The following is a 26263-nucleotide window of genomic DNA, read 5'->3' on the forward strand; positions in this document are numbered from 1 at the left end:
TTCGTTTTGTTCCTAAGCCAGGAAAAAGAATACCTCTCCCATAAAATTTGGGGGATAAGTACACAAAAATAAACCTATAGAGAATAAATAGATGTTTTATCACCTAATATTTAAATGTAAACTAGTTAGGAAATGATGGAGTTAGACTAAATGATTTGGGGGAAATCTAGGAAAAGCTCGATGTTTTTGCTGTTTTTGCTATTTACTCTACCTAACTAGCAGGTGATATCCTTTCCATTCATTTATTTACTTGTATTTTATATGTTTTAAAGTCCATTATTTTCTACCAGTCTGTCATCCTTTATCCTGATAACTTTATTAAAGTACTTTATCACATGCATTGTTTTTATTGCTTGCTCTCTGGTATTACTAGAGAAAAATGATTATATAGAGATATTTTAGCCTTTTGTAGCCTATTTGTAGTTCAAGGTCTAATTACTAGTATAAAGATATCTAAAATATATTTAATTTGAGCAGCAATAATGGTTTAATTTAATTTAGTGTTTTTTTGATTTCATAATTTGACAGTAACATGATAAATTTCTATCTTTTCATTTTAAATATATTTAGAAATGTTAAGGTGCCACATACTGTTATAGTCTTTAATTTATTAGTTACTCTTCATTTAATTGAAAATTTATGTCATACTTAATAATAATAGAACGATTAGAACAGGAATCTGAAATTTAGAAAATTTTCTGATTAGAAATTTCTAATTTAAAAAAGTTAGAATAGGGGTGGCTAGGTGGTGCAGTGGATAGAGCACCAGCCCTGGAGTCAGGAGTACTTGAGTTCAAATCCAGGCTCAGACATTTAAGAGTTACCTAACTGTGTGGCCTTGGGCAAGCCATTAACTCCATTGCCTTGCAAAAATTAAAAAAATAATTAGAACAAAAACTTCCTAATAATAGAATTATTAACTGAAATTTGATAGAACCACTCCAAAGTTTCTTTGTCTGTTATTAGTAGCCATATAGTTTGTTTGTTTATTTGTTTGTTTTTAACCTGAACTTCTTTGTACAAAAAAGGAAACGTTGAATAGGAATCACCTTGGTTCTCTTCTCTTTTTCCTTATTCTTTTCTTTTCTTTTTCTCCTACTCTGTTTCTCTGAAGAACCCTTTTGAAACTTTTTAATAGTTTAATTTGAACAGAGTCCTAAGGCAACTGACTAATTATAAATAGGAAGCACAATAAGCAAAATTCAAATCAAAATAATCCAATATCCTATCTCCTACATATTGACAAAAAAGACAAAAATATGACAATAGTCAATGTTGGAGGAGTTATGGAATAATAGGCACACTAATACACTGCTGGTGGAGTTATGAAATGATACAACTATTTTGGAAAGCAATTTAACACTTTGCAAATAAAATATCATACTCTTCTAAGATTTTTTTCCAATTACAACATTCATTTTTGTAAGATTTTGAGTCCACATTTTTCTTTCTCCCTTTGTTACCTCTCCCCTCCAGAAGATAGTGACTAATCTGATAGATTCTATTTACACAATCATGTTAAATGTTTTTCCATATTAGTCATATTGTGAAAGAAGAATCAGAACAAAAGGGGAAAATGAGAAAGAAAAAACATAAAACAAATTTTAAAAAGTGAAAATAGTATGCTTTGGTCTGTAATAAGACTTCATTGTTCTTTCTCTGGATGTAGATAAATGTACATCAGGGACTCCATTACTACCCCAAAGGAAGCCACAGATAATGAAAAGTTCCCATATATTCCAAAATATTTATAGAAGCACTTTTTATGATAACTAAGAATTGGAAACATATTAGATACCCACCAGTTGGGGAAGGTTTAAACAAAATGTGGTACATTAATGTAATGAAATATTGCTGTACTTTAAGAAATGATATGTGTAATGGTATAGGTAAATGATCTATGTAAGCTTTCCAATAAGATCAGGTGTGAAACAAGATGCCAACTGTCACCAATATTACTCAGTCATGTACTGGAGACCCTAGCAAAAGCAATAAGAGAAGAAAAAGAAATTTAAGAACTGGGAATGAGATAGTAAAATTATCTCTTTTTGAAGATTATAAAATGCTAAACTTGGAAAATCTCAAAGACAAAAAAGTTAGTTTTGAAAGAATTAATCATTTTAGCAAGGTAGCAAGATATAAAGTAAATCTACATTAATTATTAATATTCATATATATCATAAAACTCTGCAAGAAGAGATCATAAAATACCTGCATTCATGCACATGTATGTATATGTGTATATATACATATACATATATATATATATATATATACATAATTTTAAAATAACACTGGACAGTATAAAATACCAGGGTGTGCACCTGCCAAAACAAACCCAAGAACCATATAAACAAAATTATAAGAAACTTGTTAAACAAATAAAATCAGATTTAAATAATTGGAGAAATATTAATTGTTCATGGGTAGATAGGACCAATATAATAAAAATGATAATTTTACTCAATTTATATATGCAATGCCATCCCAATTAAATTACTAAATTATTTTTCTGAATTGGAAAAAATAATAATAAAATTCATTTGGAAAAACAAAAAGTCAAGAATAGCAAAGGAAAATAATGGGAAAAATGTAAAGGAAGGAGGTTTAGCATTCCCAGACCGTGAGTTATATTATAAGGTATTAAAACTATCTGGCACTGGCTAAGAAATACAAAGGTAGATCAATGGAATAGAACAGACCTACAATTTGTAGCAGCAAATAAATATAATAACCTTGTTTTTGACAAGAGTAAAGACCAGATTTTCGGATAATGATTCACTATTTGGTTAAAAAAAATAGGGATGACTAGAAAGCAGTATGGCAGAAAATGGGATGGGCCAGTACCTTACCTCATTTACCAAGATAAGGTCAAGATGGATGCATACTCTTGATATAAAGAGAAATTTTACAAGAAAATTAAAAGAACATGAAAAATATTATTTATCAGAATCTAAGTAATATTTTCCATGTTCTTCAGTCTATGTTCAGATACCATCAGCTCTGTCACTGGGGTGGATTACTTTATCATAAGTCCATCAGAGAAGTTGCTTCCATATTTTTCTCCCAGTTGCTATTGCTGATTGTATTTCTCTACATCAGTTCCTCCCCACTCCCATTTAATCTATTCTCTCTCTCTCTCCTTTCACTTTGTCCCTCCTCAAAAGTGTGTTATGGAGCATTGAGTGGTGCAGTGGACCAAGCACTGGCCCCAGGGCCATGGGGATCCAAGCCCAAATTCCACTGCAAACACCCAACAACCACCTAGTCATATGGTCCCAGTCAGGGACCACCAATTTCATACACCCTTTTTATATGATAATTTACTCCATTTTTACCTCTCTCTCTACACAATTTTATTTTTTAGGATAATAAATAATAATTAACCCAAATCCAAACTCTCTAACACAATAATAATAACATTCTTGAGAGTTAGAAATGTCATTTTCCAATATATTAGATTAAATTTATTAAATCCCTTGTGATTTGTCTTTCATGTTTACCTTTTTGTGTTTCTCCTGACTATTGTATTTGAAAGATAGATTTTCTGTTTAGTTCTAGTCTTCTCCTCAAGAATGTCTAAAATTTCATTAATTTATTAAATACCCATTTCTCCATTGCATTCAGCTTTACTGAGTTTGCAAAACCCAACTTCATTACTCTTATTTTTCTCCTATTTTTCCTGTACCTCTCTTGTTTGCTTTTTTTAATGGTTTATTTTAAATTATTACAATAATCTTGTTGTGAAAGTAAACATAAACCTCCCTCTCCTCCCAAAAGAGAAATGAAGTGAGAGGGGGGAAAAGTGTACTTCAGTCTGTGTTCAGATTTCATAGACTTTGTCTCTGGGCTGAGTTGCCTTCTTCAATATCTTTTCCCACAGTCACTATTACTAGCTGTATTTTCCTCTATTCTATTCCTCCTCTCATTTATTCTATTCTCTCTTCCCTTTAACCCTGTCCCTGCTCAGAAGTGTCTTGTCTCTGACTACACTCTCCCACAATTTTCCCTCTCTTCTATTACGCTCTCCCTCCCTCCTCTCCCCTTATGCCCCTTATCCCATCCCCTTCCTCTTTTTTTTTCTTCTAAGGTAAGAGATTCCTATACCCTATTAAATGTATATGTTGTTTCCTCTCCATGCCATTTCAAATTAAATCTCATTCATTCCCCCTCACCTTCCCCCCTTCCACTCTATTGCAAAAGTTTTTTCTTGACTCTTTTACATGAAATATCTTAGCCCATACTACTTCTCCCTTCCCTTCCTCCCAGTACTTTCCTTTATCATCCATTGACTCCATCTTTATACAATATTATACCATTACATAGAGCTCCCTCCCATCCCTTGTCTAGATAAGGTCTTCTAACTGCTTTTATAAATAAGAAGACTCATATGAGTTATCAATCTCATCTTCCCATGCAAGAATACATGCAGTTCAATATCATTAAATCCCTCATAATTTGCCTTTCCCATTCACCCCCCCCCCCCATACTTCTCTTGAGTCCTGTACTTGGAGGTCAAAATATTTGTTCAGCTCTGGTCATTTCAACAGGAAAGTTTGAATATTCTGTTTCATTGAAAGTCCATCTTTTCCCCTGAAAGAGGATGTTAAGTTTTGCCAGGAAGTTGATTCTCAGGTGTAATCCAAACTCTTTAACCTTCTAGAATATCATATTCTAAGCCCTTTGAGCCCTTAGTGTAGACACTGCCATATCCTGTGTAATCCTGACTGTACAGCCATAGTAGTTGAATTGTTTATTTTTCAATAACTTGTAATATTTTCTCTTTGACTTGGGAGTTTTGGAATTTAGCTATAATATACCTGGGAGTTTTCTTTAGGGATCACTTTCAGGAGGTGATCAATTTCTATTTTATCCTCTACTTCTAGGATCTCAGGGCAATTTTGCTATATTATTTCTTGAAAAATGAAGACTAGGCTCTTTTCCTGGTAATGATTTTCAGGTAGCCCAATAATTTTAAAATTCTCTCTTCTGGATCTGTTTTCTAGATCAGTTGTTTTTCCAATGAGATATTTCACATTTTCTTCTAATTTTTCATTATTTTGGTATTGATTGTTTCTTGATTTCTCACAAAGTCATCAGCTTCCATTAGCTCCATTCTAGCTTTAAAGGAGTTATTTTCTTCAGAGAGCTTTTTTTTAATCTCCTTTTTCAGCTGACCAATTCTGCTTTTAAAGGCATTCTTCTCATTTACCTTTTGAGTTGCTTTTTTCCATTTGGCCTAAACTGGTTTTTAACATGTTATTTTCTTCAGTATTTTTTTTTTGTATTTCTTTCACTAAGCTGCTGACTTGGTTTTCATGATTTATTTGCATCGCTCTCATTTTTCTTTCCAATTTTTCTTCTAACTCCTTTACTTGCTTTCAAAGTCTTTTCTGAGCTCATCCATAGCTTGTGCCCATTTTCTGTTTCTCTTGGAGGCTTTGGAAACAGGAGCTTCTATTTTGTCATCTTCTGATGGTGCATTTTGATCGTCCATGGAATCAAATTAATTTTCTATGGTCAGGTTCTTCTTTTTCTGTTGTTTTCTCATTTCCTCAGCCTATGACTGATTTACCGCACTTCCAAGGCTTTTAGGGGTTTTGGGGATACCCCACAGGGACCTTAATTCCTCCAAGGTGTTATGAGAGGTTCTGATTGCTCTCTTGCCTGTGCTCTGGTCTGTGGATGACCACATACCCTCCCCTCTGCCCTGGAGCTATGAAGATGGTCCCTGCTTGGCTATGGTAGTATGGGGGCCCAGACTGCCACCTGGATCTGAGTATGGGCAAACAGCAGAGTCCTTCCCTAAGGAGAACAGAGAGACCTCTGCAGTCTTTCTCCTCCCCCTTACCATCTGTGGTCTGAGTGCTCCAGAAGCAGCTACAGGGTGGCTGCTCAGGTTCCCACCACAGGTTTCCCCAGCAAGGCTGCTCTGAGGCCAATGCTGGCCAGGGCTCCATGCTCATTCTGGTGCCACAAAGTTCTCTCACTGCCCCTTCAAGCCGTCCCTGGTGATCCCTGGGTCAAGAGGTCTGGAAACTGCCCCCTCTGCCACAGACCCAGGTGCCCCAGGGACCTAGGCTCCCTGCAGGTTGTTCCTGGATGGCTGGAGCTAGTTTTCTGGGCCCAGCTGTGCTGCAGCTCTTTCCAACCCCCAGTCCTGGTGAAACAGACTTTTTCTGCGGATCTTCTAAGTTGTCTTGGATTGGGAAATTATAATACTCATTTCTATGGGTTCTGCCCCTCTAAATTTTGGCAACAGTCATAATTTGACAGCTTTTGGAGTTTTTTGGGGGGATGATTTTCTGAGAATTCCTGCCCTCACACCACTATTTCAGCTTTGATCCCTCTTGTTTGGTTTTTAAAGTCCTTTTTAAGCTCTTTGAAGGACTCCTTTCAGGCTATGGCCATTGTAAATTTTCTTAGAGGCTTTTTCAGTAGCTATTTTAACTTCATTGTTTTCTTCTGAGTTTGGATCCTGTTTTTCTGTATCACCAAAGTAACTATCTATGGTCAGGTTCTTTTTCTGTTGTTTACTCATTTTTATGGTCTATTCTTGGCTGTTAGTTTTATGTTAGGGTTAGGATCTGCTCCTGGAGTGTTGGGGATGATGTCTCAGGATTCAGGTTTTTGTGTTATTATTTTCAGAGCTCTCTCTTTGACTTTATGATTCTTCCAGTGTGCTGTGATTTAAGACCAGATGAAGTCACTGCTCTCCTGGGTTATGCTTTGGTTTATGAGTAACCTCTAGTACTTCATAAGCTGAGATCAGGGCACCTACACAGTAAGCAAACATTCATACCCCATGATCATGGAAATACATCACCAACCTCTTTTCTCCTACAGTTAGAAGAATCATTCTGCCCCTCTACCACGGAACCAAAACCAAGGATTCTGTTCTCCTGAGAGTGATCACAATCAGTTTTCTCTATCCAGAAATATAGGGCCCTTGCTCCTCTATGACTGTATTCACAAGCTTGTACTTGTCCTTTCTTGCCATCAGCTATATCCTGAAACCACATCCAGTCAATAGACCTGGATTTCTTGTCCAGTGCCAGCAGAGGGCTCCCACAATCTTCTCCTGATCAATCACCCACCCCACCCCCCACCAACCCAAAGCCTTGGTTGCCACCAACACAGCTGCTCCCAAAGCTTGTGTCTGCACTTTGCTACCAGCCAGACCAGCACCTGTAGATCAGATCTTTCCTAATGCCCTCCTAAATTACTGTTGAAGACAGTTTGTCATGACTTTTTAATTAAAAATTCAATTTGAGATGATATTTTAGGCTACATGGAGGGGAATTTGGGAGAGCCAGGTAATTTTCTGCCATATTCTGCATCTTCCCCCAGTCTTCCTCTTATTTTTATATAAAATTTATTGTTTTTCTTCTTATTTTATCTTTGTGAATGATTTTTGTAAGTAGCTTGTACTTTTTTCTAATGGTTTTAGTGTAGGAATTTGTGCTTTGTCCATAAATGCTAAATCTTGAGTTTCTTCTTATTGAGAGTTTTATTGATGATTTTGATTTATATTTCATAAGTAATTTTAACTCATCTCAGAAATTTTTTTAATAAATTCACTTTATTCCATATTCCTTATAGTAATTTGTTTTTTACTAAGTAATATGAAATAACCATAATCTTGAGATTGCTGCATCATGGTTTATATTTCAGATATCTCACTTAAATTTTTTAATAGTTTGGATAATTTCCACTCACTGTGTATTCTGTTTTTGATAATATTATTTTCCCTTGGCATTTTTTAGAATTTTCCTGAGATTTTCCAATTTTACTATTCATACTGATCATTTTCTTTATTATTTCTTCTACTTTTTAAAGTGGATTTGAAACTAAGTTTCCTCATGGAATTTTTATTTTCTTCAAACTCTTTCATACATTCTAGTAGTTTTTTTAAATTTTACCTATTTTTTGAGGACATATTTTAAGACATCTTGCATATTTTATTTTTCATTCTCCATTAATTCTGGGTATCTGAGCCAATTCAGTTGCCCTATAGTCTTTTTTTTAATTGTGCTATTGCTCTTCCTTGTCTTGCTCATTTTTTAATTTGAGTTTGTGTGTGTGTGTGTTTTAGTTACTTTCCCCTCTTTAATGTTTCTTTTTATTTTTCTCCCATGGAAAAGTGGGATGAGAAACCTGCATCATTTTAATCTTTTCACTCCAGTATCTTTGCTCAATTTGGCAACATAATTTTTTCATATGCTTTTCAATGTGAATAGTTAAACCAATCTCTTTTCATACCACCATGGATTTTACTGACAAGACTTTACAGTGATCTTGGCTAAATGTTTCTATTAATAGATGATAATATATATATATATATATATACATATATATGTATATATACACACACTCCAAACACCATGCAAGGTCCATTGTAATTGTAGAAAGCTATATAATTGCTAACTATTATTATTAATGGTATTTCTTTTTATATAGTTATTTTTAAATTACTATTTATTAAAAAAAATAAAAGCCAATGTCAGAGAGCTCTCAAAGAAATTGTGTGTGTTTTCAAACTGGAAAAGAGAAGACTCAGGGCAGGACATGATATTTCTTGAAGCATTAATCATTCAGAGAAGGGAGAGATCCTTTATTTAACTCTTGGGGACAAAAACCAGGCAGTTAATAAACATTTATTAAGTGCCTAGTATAAGCTAGGCACAGTCCTAACTGCTAGGGGTACAATGATAACCTCCTAAGTCAAGGAGCTCACAATCTAATAAGCAAACAATTTTGTACAAACAAGCTATATATTTGAACTAATCAGTGGAGTGTCTCCATAGTTAAAGAGAGTCAAGAAAAGTTGCCAGTAGAAAGCAGAATTTTAGTTGGGACTTAAAGGAAGCCAGGAAAAAGACAATTGGTAGATGTTGCAAAGAGGTAAGTTTAGACTTGATGTTAGAAAAATCCAAAAGTTTAATGAGCTGCCTCAAGAAGCAGACCTCCTTGGAAGACTTCAAGCAGGGACTATTATGTCCTAGTGAGGATTCAGATCTATTCATCATTGAATTGGATAATTTGCCCCCAGATATTTTAGTATATATTTTTCTAACATTACTATATTCATATTTATAATGCAATATAGAAAAAAATTGGTACCTATTTCAATACCTGAGGTCAAACAAGGTCTTTCATTTTTCAGTATCATTAGTTGCAACTTTTATTATTTTTTTTCTTTTTTGTAAGGCAGTGGGGTTAAGTGACTTGCCCAAGATCACACAGCTAGGTAATTGTTAAGTGTCTGAGTCCAGATTTGAACTCAGGGTCCTCCTGACTCCAGGGTCAGTGCACTGTGCCACCTTAGCCACCCCAACTTTTATAATTGTTAATCATTAGCATCCATCTCTTTTTCTCCTCAAATGAAATGATATGCTTCTATCCTGAATCAATCATCTTTCTCTGAATGGTTTTTACTATGCTGATTATGTGACAGATACCATTTATATCTTTTCCTGTTACATCTGGAGCTTTGTAGAATAGTTCACAAAGGTTTCTGATATATTCCAGTGGTTTTGTTTACACCATTGTGACATCTATGCACACATATTTCTTTTTTGCGCATATATTTCTTAACACTTCTCAAGATGAATTCATTTTCTCAGTGTTTATCATGGTAAAGCCAACTGAATGTGAGCTAGCATGCTTCTAGCTAGAAGAGAGGGTAGATAAAACATTTCACTCTCTATTACTTTCTGTTCCTATAGGAAGCATAGAAAAAATTCCTGGAACTTATTTTAGGGATTATTTAATTCAATCTTCTTATTTTAATGATGCAGAAATAGGTTTTTAGAAATTAAATAACTTGCCCAACATAATAAAACAAATGACTGACAGAGCAGCAACCTCCCCCTCCCCCTAAGAAGCACACACTTTCCTAGGTTCTTTTTCCAGACTACTTTATTACACCACCTTTTCAGTGGTTTATGTTCTCTGAAATGTGGAACATATTAGAAAGGTATAAACAAGAAAATAAATTTCTAGAAATAATCTATCAGATTATTTCTCTCATTATCCACAAGATTTATAGATTTATATCAAGGAAAGATGATTTTTATGAGTTTAAAAATTACCTTTTCCGGGGGCAGCTAGGTGGTATAGTGGATAAAGCACCGGCCCTGGAGTCAGGAGTACCTGGGTTCAAATCCGGTCTCAGACACTTAATAATTACCTAGCTGTGTGGCCTTGGGCAAGCCACTTAACCCCAGTTGCCTTGCAAAAACCTAAAAAAAAAAAATTACCTTTTCCTACTGGAAATCCCTTAAACTGTATTTAACTGCTTGTAAAAATAAGGAAGAAATAAGTACTTTTTTTTTTTTGTTTGTTTTAGAGAAAGGTTTCATTACAAAAATAGGAATAGAGCAGACCAGTCTAATCACAGGAAGAAAGCTATCATCCACAAGGCAGGAGAGTTGCATGGCTCTTTGTAATCCAATCCTGCGATGGTCTCATATAGGGTCCCTAAGAAGCTATTAAACAACTTTTCATATTCCTTAACCCTAATTATGAAAAAGGAGTTTAGACTGTTGAAAATTTAGCATGTATTTTTCTTACTTGTGTATCATTTGCTTGTTTTCAGAGACCTGATGCCAAGATCCTTGGATGGACAAATCACCATGGAGAAAACCCCTAGTTACTTTGTTACCAAGGAGGCTCCAGCTCGTATTTCAGCCATGTCTAAGGATACCAAACTCATTGTTGTGGTCCGAGACCCAGTGACCAGAGCCATCTCAGACTATACTCAAACACTCTCCAAACGCCCTGATATCCCCACTTTTGAAAGTTTAACTTTTAAAAACAGAACTACAGGTCTCATTGACACATCTTGGAGTGCTATACAAATTGGTATCTATGCCAAACACTTAGAGAACTGGCTCCTCTACTTCCCTATCAGCCAGATACTATTTGTGAGTGGGGAGAGGCTGATAGGTGACCCAGCTGGAGAACTTGGAAGGGTCCAAGACTTCCTAGGCCTTAAAAGGGTCATCACAAACAAAAATTTTTACTTCAACAAGACCAAGGGTTTCCCCTGCCTGAAAAAGTATGAGGGCAGCAGCAAATCCCACTGCCTTGGTAAAAACAAAGGTAGAACGCATCCCAATATCAACCAGGAGGTTGTCCAGAAACTCCGTGAGTTTTATAGGCCATTTAACTTGAAGTTCTACCAGATGACTGGACTTGACTTTGGCTGGGACTAAATCAAAAGAAGTGCTATCTAGTTTGCCATGTAAAGCAGGGGCTTATATATAAAAGAGATTTTTATATATGTAAAATGTACAGATATCTATTTTATAATAATTTATTTTCAATTCATCAGCAATTAATTCACTAAATTGACTAGCCATATTCTTTAGAAAGTTAACGACAAAGCCTATTAACATTCCAACACTTTTAACTCAAATATTCTGTTTTTCTTCTTACAATTGATGGTGCTTCCATTTTCTAATTATAATATTTAAAAAGAATGGAAGAAAAGCACAAGTTTTGTATTTTTGTGTTAATACGGGTATTAAACCTTTGCCAACTGTTAAAGTCTACCACATGCTTTTTCAAAAATTCTATATCCCTTCCCTCCTAATGGATTGTATAGAATCAGAGATATGCCTTAGAATTAATGGGAAGTCAATACTTTATGCAGCTAGTCTTTCAAATAATATGATGCCTTTTCAAAAAGTACTGAATAGCTTATTCTTAAACTGGCTCTGGAGATTCCACTCAACTCAAGATCATTTGGTATTCTGGGAATCAATACTAAAAGATTTTATACACACACACACACACACACACACACACACACACACACACACACACACACACACACACGTATATATAAAACACTCCTTTGAAACCTGAATGTTGATGCTTGATCCTTTTTGCTTTTGCAAGATAACCTTGTACTTTATCATCTAATATTTAATTTTCTTCCTTTACTACCCTCCCCTCTCAAATCTCAGGATGATTTTCTGATGTAGAATTCTATGTATATTTTAGCTTCCTCTTCTCCCTTTTACTTATGTGAAATGTTTGGTACTTAGTACAAATATTCACTGAAATTTGAAATTTTTTCTTTCTCATCTAAAAAAAGCTTTGGCGCCTCATCTTTAGATACGTGACACTCTGCTTTAATAAACCAAAGAACTTTATAGAATGGTAAGAACCAGCAACAGAAAACTGGCATTGGTAGATAGATATGATTTGAAAAATATAGGTGCTGGTTCCCTAGTCTTCAGTAAAAGACTTACAATGTACAGATAAAGGATACTAAACAGTGATGCCAAGGGTGGAGGGTTGTATAAGAATGGGGACAAAGGAGATTAAAGATAAGCCTCTATGTTAAAGAAGCTGATGGAGATAAAAGACCTTTCTTGGTTAATAGAAAGGCTGGGAGATCTGTTTATGGTATCTGACTTCTCCTTTTTCAAAAACACGTTGTGAGTTTTCCACTGATACTCATCTAGCTTAGTCAGTGAAATCTATTCAGAAAGTGAGTGAAATTAAGAAATAATAAGGGATCCATTAGAGGTAGCTTGGAAAACCTTGCTCCAAACCTACTTGCCAGATAAAAGTGCCGACGTGCAATATTTTTACATAGAATATTTAGCAAGATCTTGAGCCCATGTTGTTGACAGGGTAGAATTTTCACAATTATCATTAACACAATCCATTTGGGGAGGAATTATTGATCATTTAATTGCTTATTTAATTAGAATAGGGTTTTTGTTCACTATCTCACCAACACATAGTTAATATATTTGATTAAATCATGTAGTAATTATGTTTGAAGCCATTCAGCATTCATATAAAAGAATCTGTAGAAACATTAAAAAAAGTTATTTTAGTGTTTATGCTTACATTTACAAAACAGACTTTATAATGTTAAGTTATAATATATGTGCTCTACTGTAGTGTAATGAAAGACCACCTAAAAAAAAATTAGATGCTGGTTTTTAGGGGCATTGGTTTTTGTTTGTTTTGTTTTTGTTTTGTGATGTGTTAAAATTTGGCATGTATTTAGCCATATGTGACTTAGCACAGATTTGAACAACCCATCTTTGCTAGTAAAACCTATATTAGGGCATTGTTTTGGAGTAAGGTAACCAAAGTTTGGCAATTACGCCCTCCCCTCAGTATTGATATTAACGACAAAGATTCTTAACTAGTTTCTAGACAGCTGTTTTGCTAGTCACAGCTCATCTTGGGTTGCTATGTTTACATATGAGATTGATACTAATTGGTCTAAATGAAGGCATTAATTGATCTAAAAGTATTCCTTTCTAAATAAAAGGCTCATTTAAAAAGAAAACTGGTAACTTTAGATGGTTTCTGAAGTTCCATCCAGCTATGAAATTTAGTGAAATTAGTTTACAAGAATAGATAATAAAAATCAATAACACTATCATATGTTCTACCCAACCATCTCTCCTTCCCCTGTCCCTTGCACAATAAGCAACATTACCTATCCCATGCTACAGAAGCACAGAAAATTGGAGACTGGTACTAGACAAAGTGAGTAGTAAAAACATATATAAAGAAATCTGGAATAACATGTAAAAACTTTTCATACAGTACTATACCTGGAAGTGAGCTTAGAAATCACTTGATTAAATTCCCTCATCTTTCATTTGAAAAAAACAGAGTAAAGGGAAATGACTTTCCCAGTCATGAAGTAATTTTTTAATTTTATTTTTTTTCCAATTTCATGCAAAGATAGTTTTCAATATTCATCCATCTGCAAGTTTATGAGTTCCATATTTTTCTGTCACTCTCCCCTCCCCCTTCCCAATGAGGTAAATTTTTTTACTTGAGTTTTTGTTTGGTTTTGCTGTCTCCATGTTTTCTCTCATATTTTTGCTGTTCCTTGTCTTAAAGATAAAAGCAAAACAGATGCTATTTTTGTCAGGGATTTTTTTTTCCAAATAGGAGGAACATCATACTGTCATTAACACTGAAATGTAAATTCTATTTGGGGCCAAATCCTGAATCTAAGGAATAGTCATTGCTGTATTTAATATTGTACTGTATAATGTGAATAATCAAAATATTGTATGCAGCTTTTTGTAGAAGTTTTATAGGAGGATTTTTTTTTACTTAAACAAGTCTCTTGTTTTATGTTGAAACATTACTATATGAAAGTTATTTTTATAGAATTATATTCCATGTGACTTCATACTGAAGAAGTGCTGCAATATTTAGAATTCAACCTTGGTTGTTTGTTTGTTTTTTTCCTTCATATGCAAGGTGACTAACAGTTTGGCTGCTAGTAAATATCTACATCCATGCTCCAGTACTGCTCAGTATTTTGACAACTCTATCTTGGTGCAATTTACATTTTTTTTACATTTTTGAGTATTTATTGAATTCATCTTAATGCTATTATTTCTATGTCATTTATCATTTTTAAATATCCAGAAATATGTTCTAGATTTTCCATTCAATTTTCTCTCAATTATTTGTTTAAATGATAGTGAACTTTGTAAGCAATAACTACTAAAATACCAATAGTGTTCATTTGATGATAATGAGGAAGTTAAGACTTCCTGGTTTGACTTTGTGTGGTAGTCATGTTGGGGAGATAGAAATTGATTACTATTTACTCTATATGACAAAACAAAATTTCAAGTCATTCTTAAACATGTTTTAGAAAGGAGAAAAATTGAAGACTGACTAAGGCAAAAGGCTGGACCTAATAAACATTTGAGACATATTTGAAAATCATTGCTCAATTCTTTGATTTCCTTGAGAGAAGTGCTTTTTCATTTTGCAGTAGTAATTTGTATTTGAACAGCTAGGTATACAGAAATACTGAGCAAAAAGTAATCAGTCCTTTGTAACATAAAGTACTTAGATTAATTAATTTATACCACAAAATATAAATCAAATATTTGTGGTTATAGACACTACAAATTTATTTTATATAGAAAAATATTTTTCTAGGGAAATGAAAGTTGGATAATTCATACTATTTCTTTTATGGAAAAGTAAAATATATTTTGCCAACTTGTGGATAGCTTAATCTTTAAAAATAAAATTGTCATATTTAAGAAGAAAAGGCAATTACATTTTAATGCTCATTCAACTACTGAACCAAAGATGAATGTCATACTCAATAATCAAAATGACCCCTTCAAAATTAGTTATCTAATCCTAAAAGATATATAAATTTATACATAGATATCATTAAATCAATAAGTATTTAATAAGTATTAGGAGGGATGCAAAGAAATACAAAATACACTAAATATCCTCAAGGGGATTGGAATCTCTTTGAGGAAAAAAAGAAACACCTGATAACATCAAGTATTAAATCCTATATTTGTATATTCAATCCTATATATGTATAGGGGAGAAGAATTAAGGAGAGACATTCTTGTGAACTGGAGTAGTTCAGAGAAACTTCCTGGACAAAATGAGACTTAGACTAGGTCCTAAAAAATAGATATCACTTACTCAAGTAAGAAAACAAAGGAAAATGTCATTGTGAGCTGAAAGGATTACATTCTGTTGGCTAAGTCAAAAAAAGTAGACTGAGCATCCCATTTGTAGAAAATAGTGAAAACCTGTCTAACTGTAGTAGAGGATGTAAGTTGGAAAAAATGGGAAAAGTTGAATAGGTAGATTATAGCCAGTATATAGAAGAATGAAATGTTAGGCATCCATTTGAGAATTGAGTTTACAAATCCAGTCCTTGAAAGACATGATATTTAAATAGTTGCCATGACTTTCTTGATGTATGAAAACAAAGACTCTCCTCAGACTCTAGTGCTGACATGATATGTCAGTCATGCTTTGTAAAAAAAAAATAAATCTTTTCAAAAAATAATAGTACCTACTATCTCTAATCCATAGAGTTTTTGATGTTGAGACAATATTCAGTTTAATAGAAACAAAATTTTATTTTTCTTATAGATTTCTATTGAGATTTTATTTTAATGTCTATAAAGTAAGACATCAAAAGAGGAAATAGAGGGAAAAGTTGACCTTATCTTGAGGCTTTCTTCAGCATGGATCCTCTCTTATGAATACAAAAGAGCCAAGAATTCTCCTTGATATCTATATTCTCAGTCACTGCCCAGTCGTCCTTTCGCTACATACTTGCTCTAACCAGATGCTCAAAATTTCTTCTCTGCATTTTTATGCAAAATTTAAGGTATAACTTAGTCTCCATTATAATGGCCTTGATTGATTCAAAGAAGTCTACCGGTCAAATTTGTACTCAGTTTAATTATTTCGAGTGTTTGCACTCAGTCAATACACCATAATCAAATGAAGAGTGTGGTAAGGAATAATATCCTTACCCATCTCATGCAAGTTGGGCGGCTTTTCTCAAAAGGAATTAAGATAATACTTAGCTGACTCAGGGGACTGAAAATACAAGCTATTGAAATCACTTCATGGTCATGTGAGTACAAAACAGCCAAGAATGTCTTCGCGGACATTCTTGATAGTCGGCTGGTGGTGGATCACAGTGAATAACGTAGGCAAAGGAACTTTGCTGCTAAATCAACTCAGGGATCTATGCATTTCTTTTGAAATTAGGTTTAATGTCTAATAGGTTTAATGCCTAATACATTATCTATTACATCATGCTTGTGTAGGCCCATCTTAATGAAAAGCTATGATGGAGTTTATAAGGATCAAGAAAGGATTAGACTGGGGTCCAATAGGTGGTGCAGTGGATACAGCACTGACCCTGAAGTCAGGAGGACCTGAGTTCAAATGTGACCTCAGATACTTAATAATTACCTGTGTGACCTTGGGCAAGTCATTTAACTCCACTGCCTTTCAAAAGCCAAAAAAGAAAAAAAAGAAAGAATTAGCCTATAAGGTATGATTGAAAAGAAGCAGACACAAAAAACAAGAGAAGATATCATGGACACAACAGATCAGAATCATGCTAGTAAACTAAAGTCAACTAGACTACTCAGTGGATAGAACACTGAGTCAGTAGTTAAGAAGACCTGAGTTCAAATTCAATCTCAGATACTCACTAGTTGTGCAACTCTTGGCAAGTCACCTAACCTCTATTTCCTTTAATTCACTAGAGAAGGAAATGATAAACCACTCCAATATCTTTACCAAGAAAACAATATATAGAATCACAAAGAATCAGACACAACTGTACAACAACATCAGAATCATGTTATTAGGATGTAGTCAAAATGGCAGGGACTCAATTGAGCTCTCCCAAATTCCTTTCCAAATAAAGTTAAATAATGCATCAAGGGGAAGCTAGGTTATGCAGTAAATAGAGCAACAGCCCTGGAGTCAGGAGGACCTGAGTTCAAATCTGGCCTCAGATACTTAATACTTACCTACCTATGTGACCTTGGGCAAGTCACTTAACCCCATTGCCTTAAATAAATAAATAAGAGATTTTTTAAAAAAAAATTAATGCATCAAAATGAATTCTGTAGCTGCAGAACCCACAAAAGATCTGGGTAAAACAATTTTCCAGCCTAAGACAACCTCAGAAAGTTGGTAGTAAAGGTCTGTGCACACTGGGACACAGCCCAGACTGTATCAGCACAAGACTACCCCAGCAAACCAATAGCAGGCCCCAGGGACAACTGAATAAGTTGTATGGTGGTGACTTCCAGAGCTCTCTGCCCACAGATAGTAAAACAGTCAGATAAATGGCCAGAAGGAGATTGCTGGGGTCCCTTTGCTGACCCTGGGAGTAGGACATGTATGTGGATAATAAAAGGAAAAAGAAAACATAACAAATTGATATTACTCTATCATCATTATTCCAAAACTGGAAAGAGAAGCAGGTACTCAGATCCACCATAAACTCATGTTCTGCTCCTATATAATTAATAAATGTCTTTAGATTGTATTCCATTTTACAAAAATCAACCTATATAGGACCAAAAGTTAAAAACTACCAGCATTTCTTGCCATCAACTTATTCTTTAATATGAGTGTTATTGTTCATTCCCCAATTGACAAATGGTCAAAGGATATGCAAAGGCAATTGGAAATCAAAGCAGTCTATAGCCATATGAAAAATTGCTCTAAATCACTAATTATTACAGATTAAATTGCAAATTAAAGCAACTCTTAAGTACCATCTCACACCTCTCAGACTGACCAATATGACTAGAAAGGACAACAATCAATGTTGGAAGGGATGTGGGAAATCTGAGACACTAATACATTGTTGGTTTAGCTGTGAACTCATCCAACCTTTCTGGAGAGCAATTTGGAATTATGCCCAAATGGCAACAAAAGTGTGCATACCCTTTGATCCAGCAATACCACTACTGGGTCTATACCCTGAAGAGATGATGAAAAAGGGCATTCATAGCAGCTCTGTTTGTGGTGGCAAAGAATTGGAAATTAAGTGAATGTCCTTTAATTGTGGAATGGCTTAACAAACTGTGGTATATGTATGTGATGGAACACTATTGTTCTATTAGAAACCAGGAGGGATGAGAATTCAGGGAAGCCTGGAAGGATTTGCATGAACTGATGCTGAGCGAGATGAACAGAACCAGAACATTGTACACCCTAACAGCAAACATGGGGGTGATGGTCAACCTTAATGGACTTGCTCATTCCATCAGTACAACAATTGGGCATGATTTGGGAGTATTTGCGATGGAGAATACCATCTGTATCAAGAGAAAGAATTGTGGAATTTGAACCAAAGACTATTACATTTAATTTAAAAAAAATTATCTTATTATGTAATTCTGCTATCTCTTATACTTTATGTTTCTTCCTTAAGGATATGATTTCTTTCTCATCACATCCAACAGACCAATATATCCCATGGAAACAATGTAAAGACTAACAGACTGACTTCTGCGGGGGGGATGGGAAACAAGATTAGGGAGGAAATTGTAAAATTCAAAATAAATAAAATCTTTAAAAAATAAAAATTAAAAAAATATGTGGTCTTGGGGACCTACATTTCCCTGGTATCAGAATACCTAGTAATATAAGAAAAAAAGGTTCCAATATCAAGGACTTATGGACCACTGAAAAAATACACTGAAAAAACCTTAAGAAGTCAGACTAAAAAAAATCCAAACTTTTTGCGCATAACTCTGGAGATCTTAAAATGAGAGGATTATATACACCCAAACACTTCCTAATCTCACTGCCATCCCCACCTAAGCTTTTAAAAACCCCACCAGGTAATTGAACCTAAAACTAAAATGCCTTGCAAAATAAGTCAATTTAAACTAGTATCTAGAGCAATGTAAAAGGAGGAACAATCTCTTAAAAAAGAATCTGTGTTATGGAGAGAGAGATCTGTTTTCACGATGACTACAAGGTCTGAACTCTTCCTTGGAATAGTTTTATTTTGATTATTTTTTTTTCTTCTTGCCTTAATTCTCCCAGTTCTCTTAGATTGTGTTCATACCTGTGGTCCATTTTCCTATAGTCAATCTAAATAGCACAGATTGGTAATCTCATCTTTTGCCAATCTCAGACAATACAGGATGATATGAGGAATATGTTGAGACAAAAAAGTGAATACTACACTTAGACACTTCAAGAGTTTGACTTAATGAGAAGCCACAAAATTTAGACAATAGGAGTTTCATTACTAATGTGGGTGTACCAACCAATGCCTGGTCCTATTATTGGTGCTAATGAGGATTCTGCTTCCACTACATTAACTGGTTAGAATCATTGGCAGACATATCATAGATGTGGCATTTCTCGGATTGACAAGGCATAATCGCTCTCGATAGATAGATAGATAGATAGATAGATAGATAGATAGATAGATAAACTGATTGGGCCCAAAATGATGAGACAGAAAGGACAGAGAACATCAAACTCTGTTCTGAAAAGTCACTGACAATACTGAATGAAATCAAGGAGTAATTTCTGTAGAATAGAAAACAGAATCGTTTGTATGATATGAAACGTGAATTCTGAACCTTCGTTTTGACAGGGCTTGAAACCTTGCTCTCTGAGCTGGGATTGGGACCCTCACTGTTGGTGGATCTGTGCTGGACCTTAGCTGCACCCTGGCTAAAAGTCTCTCCTTGGCTTCCTAGCTCTCCTGCCTACACGGGGCTATACTTATCTTTTACCAACACGAAGTCACATTTTTGGGGGGAAAGTCACATTTTTATTTCAGTGTAATTCATTTCCTCTATAATTCTTTTCTTTTATGTCCTTGAAGACATATACAATCACTCAAAAGAGTTTGACCTGTCCATCTATGAAATAAAGTAGATCTTGCTTCTTTTGCAACCCAGGTCAGGTTTTTCCTTAGGCAGACAAATTCAGTTCAGAACTCCTGTGCTAAAATAATCTACCAACCCCAACCTCTCCAGTAATAAGGATTATAGGTATGTGCCACAATGCCTGGCTATATTTTTTTAACCCTAAAGTTTACTCATGTTGCTATATGGCACTGAGATATGAAATGCCTTGCTTACAAAGGATTAAAGGTGAATACTGCACTAATCAATGTAGAAACATATGCACCATAGTTGTAATTTGGAAAATATAACCAATGAAGACTTTTTTTAAAAAATAAGTCATTGTATGACCTAAGATAACATAAGATGATTCCACTGGTACTGAAAGGCCTCCAGCAAATTTGTGGAGAACAAGAACAAGAGTTGCATGGGTTAACCAAGAATGGATAGGTAACAAACTGCATCACTGAAATGAAGTCTTAAACTACTATGCTGAGATTATGTAAATAAATCTGTGTGCCAAAGAATATGGGTTGGGAGGGGAGTTCTGGAGCAGAGTCAGGATGGTGGTGCAAAGCCAGGAAGTTCCTTGAAGATTTTCCCTGAAACAACTTTGAATAAAGCCTCTAAACAGATCCTAAAAGAACAGAACACATAAAAAAAAACCCAACAGTGAAAAAGCTTTTCAGTGACATATCTTGGAGGAACTTCAGGAAAAGGTCTGCTGTGTGGGAAAAAAGATGGATATAGCTAGTGTAGGAGGGAGAGTTAGGAAGCCAAAGAGAGACTTTTAACCATGGTGCAGCACAGTTCCACAAGCAGAGAGGGTCCCAACCCCAGCTTGGAGAGCAAGGTTTCAAGTTCTGGGAAAATGATGCAGCATTGGGCTACCCTAGAACCAGGAGCAAACAGAGAACAATGGAAACACCAGAGCAAGAACCCCAGCCCTCAGCAAAAACCCCCAAACAACTTGGGACTATATAGTCTAAACAACAAGAATAGAGTTTAACTGACAAAAATGACCAAAAAAACAAATTAAAAAAGTGCTAACCACTGACAGTTCCTATTCTGATAGGGGTGATAAAAATACAATCTCAGAAGAGGAAAGCAGTGACAAAATGTCTACATGTGAAGACTCTGATGTGTTGATGAATTGGGCTTAATTTCAAAAAGACCTCTTGGAAGAGCTCTAAAAGGATTTTAAAACCATCAAAGGAGAGGAAGAAGAAAAATGGAGAAAAGAAATGAGAGTCATGTAAAAAGAATTACGAAAAATTAACTGAAGAAAACAATAATTTTTAATGTAAAAGTGATCAACTGGAAAATAAAATAATCCAATTAGAAAAGGAAACAAAAAACTAAAGAAATGGAAATTAGTAACTCTGTGAGACAACAAGATTCTATCAAACAAAATCAATAGACTGAGGAAATTGAAGAAAATGTAAAGTATCTCTTAGAAAAAATGGTCGAGGCAGAGCCAAGAGGGTGACAAGAGAGGATTGTCTCTCTTAGGTGCTCTCTCATAAAACTTACAAACTAAGGACTCTAACTAAATTTTTGAGAGACAGAACCCATAGAGGGACCCAGTGAAGCAGTTCTCCTACTCAAGGTAACCTGGAAAAGAACAGAAAGGCTCTGCTCCCCGGGGTTGGAGGGGCAGCCCACCAGAAGGGTGGCTCACCAGAGCAAAGAACTTCAGCCTCCTGGAGGGAGCCCCAGGATTCTGGGAACCTCGGCTCACAGCAGCAGGGGAGTTTCCTGATCTATGCCCCAGGTCGCACTGGGCACAACTTGGGGGAACAGCAGGGGCACCTCTGCCAGCGCAAGCATGTGAAGCCCAGCCCTTAGGGCACACAGCAAGCAGCATGGCCAACACAGTCCAAATACAGGAAACAGAAGCAGGTGGAGCCTGTAAGCAGGAGCCTCCAGGGCATGAGCCCATTGAACCTAGGGAGGGGAGTGAAGAGAGACTGCCGAGCTCTGTCCTCTGTCTGTGGAAAAGGACTCTGGGGTTCTGACCACATTCAGATCCTGATTGCAGTCTAGGCCCCTCCACAGAACAGCAGGCCCCCCCCCCTCAGCCCTGTGGCAAAGGTGGGGGGTGCTTATGGTCATTCACAGATCAGGAGGGAGGACAGAGCCTCACACACTGAGATCCTTGTAGGCGTGTCCCAAAAGCTCAGGAAGCATCCCAAAATAGGCTTAGGCTTGGAAAAGGAGCAAACAGAGAAAAAAGAGGAACACCATTGAGAAATATTTTGCCTGTGAGCACAAGAAGGATCAAAACACTCAGTCTGAAGATGAGGAATCACAAGCTCCTACATCTAAAGACTCCAAGAAAAACAGAAATTGGGCTCAGGCTATGACAGAGCTCAGAAAAGACTTTGAAAAACACATGAGGGAGCCAGAAGAAAAACTGGGAAAAGAAATGAGAGACATGCAGGAAAAACATGAAAATGAAGTCAGCAGCTTAGTCAAGGAAATCCAAAAAAAAAAAAATGCTGAAGAAAATAGCATGCTAAAAATCAGCTTAGGTCAAATGGATAAAACAGTTCAAAAAGATATTGAGGAGAAGAATGCGTTAAAAAGCAGAATTGGCCAGATGGAAAAGGAGATAATAAAGCTCTCTGAGGAAAACAAATCCTTCAGACAAAGAACAGAACTGAGGGAGATTTCTGATTTTATGTGAAATCAGGACTCAATACTTCAAAACCAAAAGAATGAAAAATTAGAAGAAAATGTGAAACATCTCATTAAAAAAACTGATATGGAAAACAGATTTAGGAAAGATAAATTTAAAATTATTGTAATACCTGAAAGTCATGATCAGGAAAAGAGCCTTGACATCATTTTCAAATTGCCCTGATATCTTAGAAGCAGAGGGAAAAATAGAAATGGAGAGATTCCACCAATCTCCCTGAGAAAGAGATCCCAAAAAACCACCCCCCAGGAATATTATAGCCAAATTCCAGAACTCCCAAATCAAAGAGAAAATATTATAAGCAGCCAGAAGGACATAATTCAAATACCGTGTAGCTGCAATCAGGATCTCACAGGACTTAGCAGCAACTATATTAAAAGCTCATAGGGCTTAGAATATAGTATACTGGAAGTATTGCCAGAAGGCAAAAGAGCTTAGAATACAGCTGAGAATCAACTACCCAGCAAAACTGAATGTCCTCTTCCAGGGAAAAAGATGGACTTTCAATGAACCAGGGGAATTTCAGATGTTCCTGTTGGAATGGCCAGAGCTGAACAGAAGGTTTGATCTTCAAATACAGGATTCAGGTGAAGCATAGAGATTGGAGGAGAAGGGGAAAATATGAGGGACTTAATGATGATGAACTGCATGTATTTCTGTATAGAAAAATGACACTGATAATACTCATATGAACCTTCTCAATTAACAGAGCAGGTAGAAGGAGATTCTATAGATGAAGCACAGGAGAAAGCTGAATTTGAAGAAAAATGAAAATGTAATGGGAGAATGGGAGAAAGATATGAGAAAGAAAAAGGAGAGGGGGAATAGGCCAAGATATTTAATATAATAAGATTTTTCTTTATTACAATGAGCTATTGCAATGATATGGAAGGGGGAAGGCAAGGGGGAATGAGGGAATCTTCACTCTCATCAGAGGTGGCTAGGAAAGGAAACAGCATATATATATAGGGCTTACTCCAGATGTCTATACCCCACTGAGTATATATATATATACATATATATATGTATGTATGTATGTATAGACATCTGGAGTAAGAAGGGGGGGAGAGGACGGACCATGGGGGGGAGAGTGGTCAGATATAACACATTTTTTTTTTACTTCTCACAAGGGGCTGGGATTGGATGGCCTGTCTGGGACCATAGGGCCAGGTGGATTCTGGGCCTAAGGGGTGGTATGGGGGCTCGGAGCCTCTTGGCCCCAGGGCCAGAGATCTGTCTGCTGTGCCACTCAGCTACTCTACAGCAGAGTCAGAGTGAAAGGAGAAAGAAAATATTGTACATAGTAGTGGAGAAATACAAAAGGAGGGAGTTGTGATCAGCAAAGGCAATGGTGGAAAAATATGGAAGTAACTTTTGTGATGGACTTATCATAAAGAATGTGATCCACCCACAAAAGAGTTGGTGGTGTTAGAACACAGACTGAAGCACATTTTTCATTATTATTATTATTATTTTGGGGGGTGCAGGGCAAATGGGGCTGGGTGGCCTGCCTGGGGCCGCATAGCAGGGTGATTGTCTGAGGCCAGATTTGGACCTTGGTGCTCCTGGCTCAAGGGCCAGTGCTCTGTCCACCACCTAGCCGCCCCTACAATTATTACTATTTTATTTTATTTTGGGTCTTTTTTTTTCTTTTTTTGTTTTTTTTTTCAGGGTAGTGAGGTTGGGGTGGCTTGCATGTCACACAGCTGGGTGATTGTTGGGTGTATGGGGCCAGATATGGGCTCAGGTGCTCCTAGCTCCAGGGCTGGTGCTCCGTCCACTGCACCACCTGGACATACCTACAATTATTACTATTATTTTTTTAATTTTAATTTTAATTTTTTTCTCTCCCCTGTACTTTATTGCTCAAGCGAGTCTATACTTTTGGGGGAGGGGGTATTTTGTTCACTCTTAAACAGGAATATTTTATTAATGTATAAAAAAACTTTATTTGTACAAAATGACAATAAATAAATATTAAATTAAAAAAAGAAGAAAAAGAAAAAATGGTCGACCTGGAAAATAGATCCAGAAAAGATCATTTATGAATTAGTGGTCTACTTGAAAGCCACAATCAGGAAAAAAAGCATGGACAATTTCATGCAAGAAATTATTATGAAAAACTGCCCTAATACCCTAGAACAAGAAGATAAAATAGTCCTTGATCACTCCCAGAAAGAAATTCCAAAATAAAAACTTCAAGGAATATTATAGCCAAATTTCAGAATTCTCAGCTAAAAGAGAAAGGAATAACACTCTTAGGACAGTTGAAAGGAGCATTTTTAGACAGAATGTGGGTATTAATGAATCAACTTTTAGCTCTTGAGGGTTATATTCCTAGGGGATCAGTGGAAGGGAGGGTACTTGAAAAGGAGCTGTCGAGTGTTTTATTTATACTGGAATAGTTGACATGATATGAGGAAGCTTATAAATCAATGAATCAATCAACCTTTGAGAATTGTACTTCTACCAGAACAGACAAAAGGTAAAAGGTATAAAAACAAGTCATGAAAACAGAGGATTATACTGGGAGAAGAAGGAATCAAAGAATAAATAACATCACATGATGAGACACAAAGGACCTATTTATAGAAAAAGAAAAGAAAGAAGGGTCTGAATACTGAGTAAATCTTGCTCTCAACATATTTGGCTCAAAGAGGAAATAACATACATTCTCAAGTGGGTTTAGAAATTTATTCTAGGGGCGGCTAGGTTGCATAGTGGATAAAGCACTGGCCCTGGAGTCAGGAGTGCCTGGGTCCAAATCTGTTCTCAGACACTTAATAATTATCTAGCTGTGTGGCCTTGGGCAAACCACTTAACCCTGTTTGCCTTGCAAAAACCTAAAAAAAAAGAAAAGAAATTTATTCTACCCTACAGGGGGAAAGGGAAAAGAAAGGAGATCATAAAACTGATAAAAGGGAAGGGGGAAAGTAAAAGTAAAGGTAAAGATAAAGTTAAAAAAGTAAAAGGGAAAGAGGAAGAACATTAATAGAAGGGAAGGCAAATTGAGAGATGCAGCAATTAGTAGCAAAATATTAGTGAAGAGGGATAAGGGGAAAAGAGAGAGAAAAGCACAAAGAGGGGTAAGATAGGATGGAGAGAAATGCAGAATTAATATCCTTAATTGTGAATATGAATGGGGTGTATGGTCCTATAAAAAAAGACAATGATAGCAAAGTTGATTAAAAACCAGAATCCTACAATATATTTTTTACAAGAAACACATTTAATTTAACACAGGTTAAAGGTAAAAGGCTGAAGTAGAATATATTATGCTTCAGCTGAAGTAAAAAAAAAAGTAGGGGTAGCAATCCTGATCTTAGACAAAGCAAAAGACCAAAAATATGTCTAATTTAAAAGGATAAGGGAG

The 26263-nt window shown here is 35.7% G+C and overlaps 1 protein-coding gene across 1 annotated transcript in view; it reads left to right on the plus strand.

The window, feature by feature from the left end:
- LOC141514367 (heparan sulfate glucosamine 3-O-sulfotransferase 3B1-like) overlaps positions 1–11372 on the plus strand; it is a 33790-nt gene extending 22418 nt beyond the window's left edge. The window contains exon 2 of the mRNA XM_074225160.1: positions 10601–11372. Coding sequence (XP_074081261.1) covers positions 10601–11219 — 619 coding nt within the window. The 3' untranslated portion in view covers positions 11220–11372. The remainder of the gene's footprint in view (positions 1–10600) is intronic.
- The last annotated feature ends 14891 nt before the right edge of the window (positions 11373–26263 follow it).

This window comes from Macrotis lagotis, chromosome 2 (assembly GCF_037893015.1).
Source record: "Macrotis lagotis isolate mMagLag1 chromosome 2, bilby.v1.9.chrom.fasta, whole genome shotgun sequence".
NCBI classification, from domain to species: Eukaryota; Metazoa; Chordata; class Mammalia; order Peramelemorphia; family Peramelidae; genus Macrotis; species Macrotis lagotis.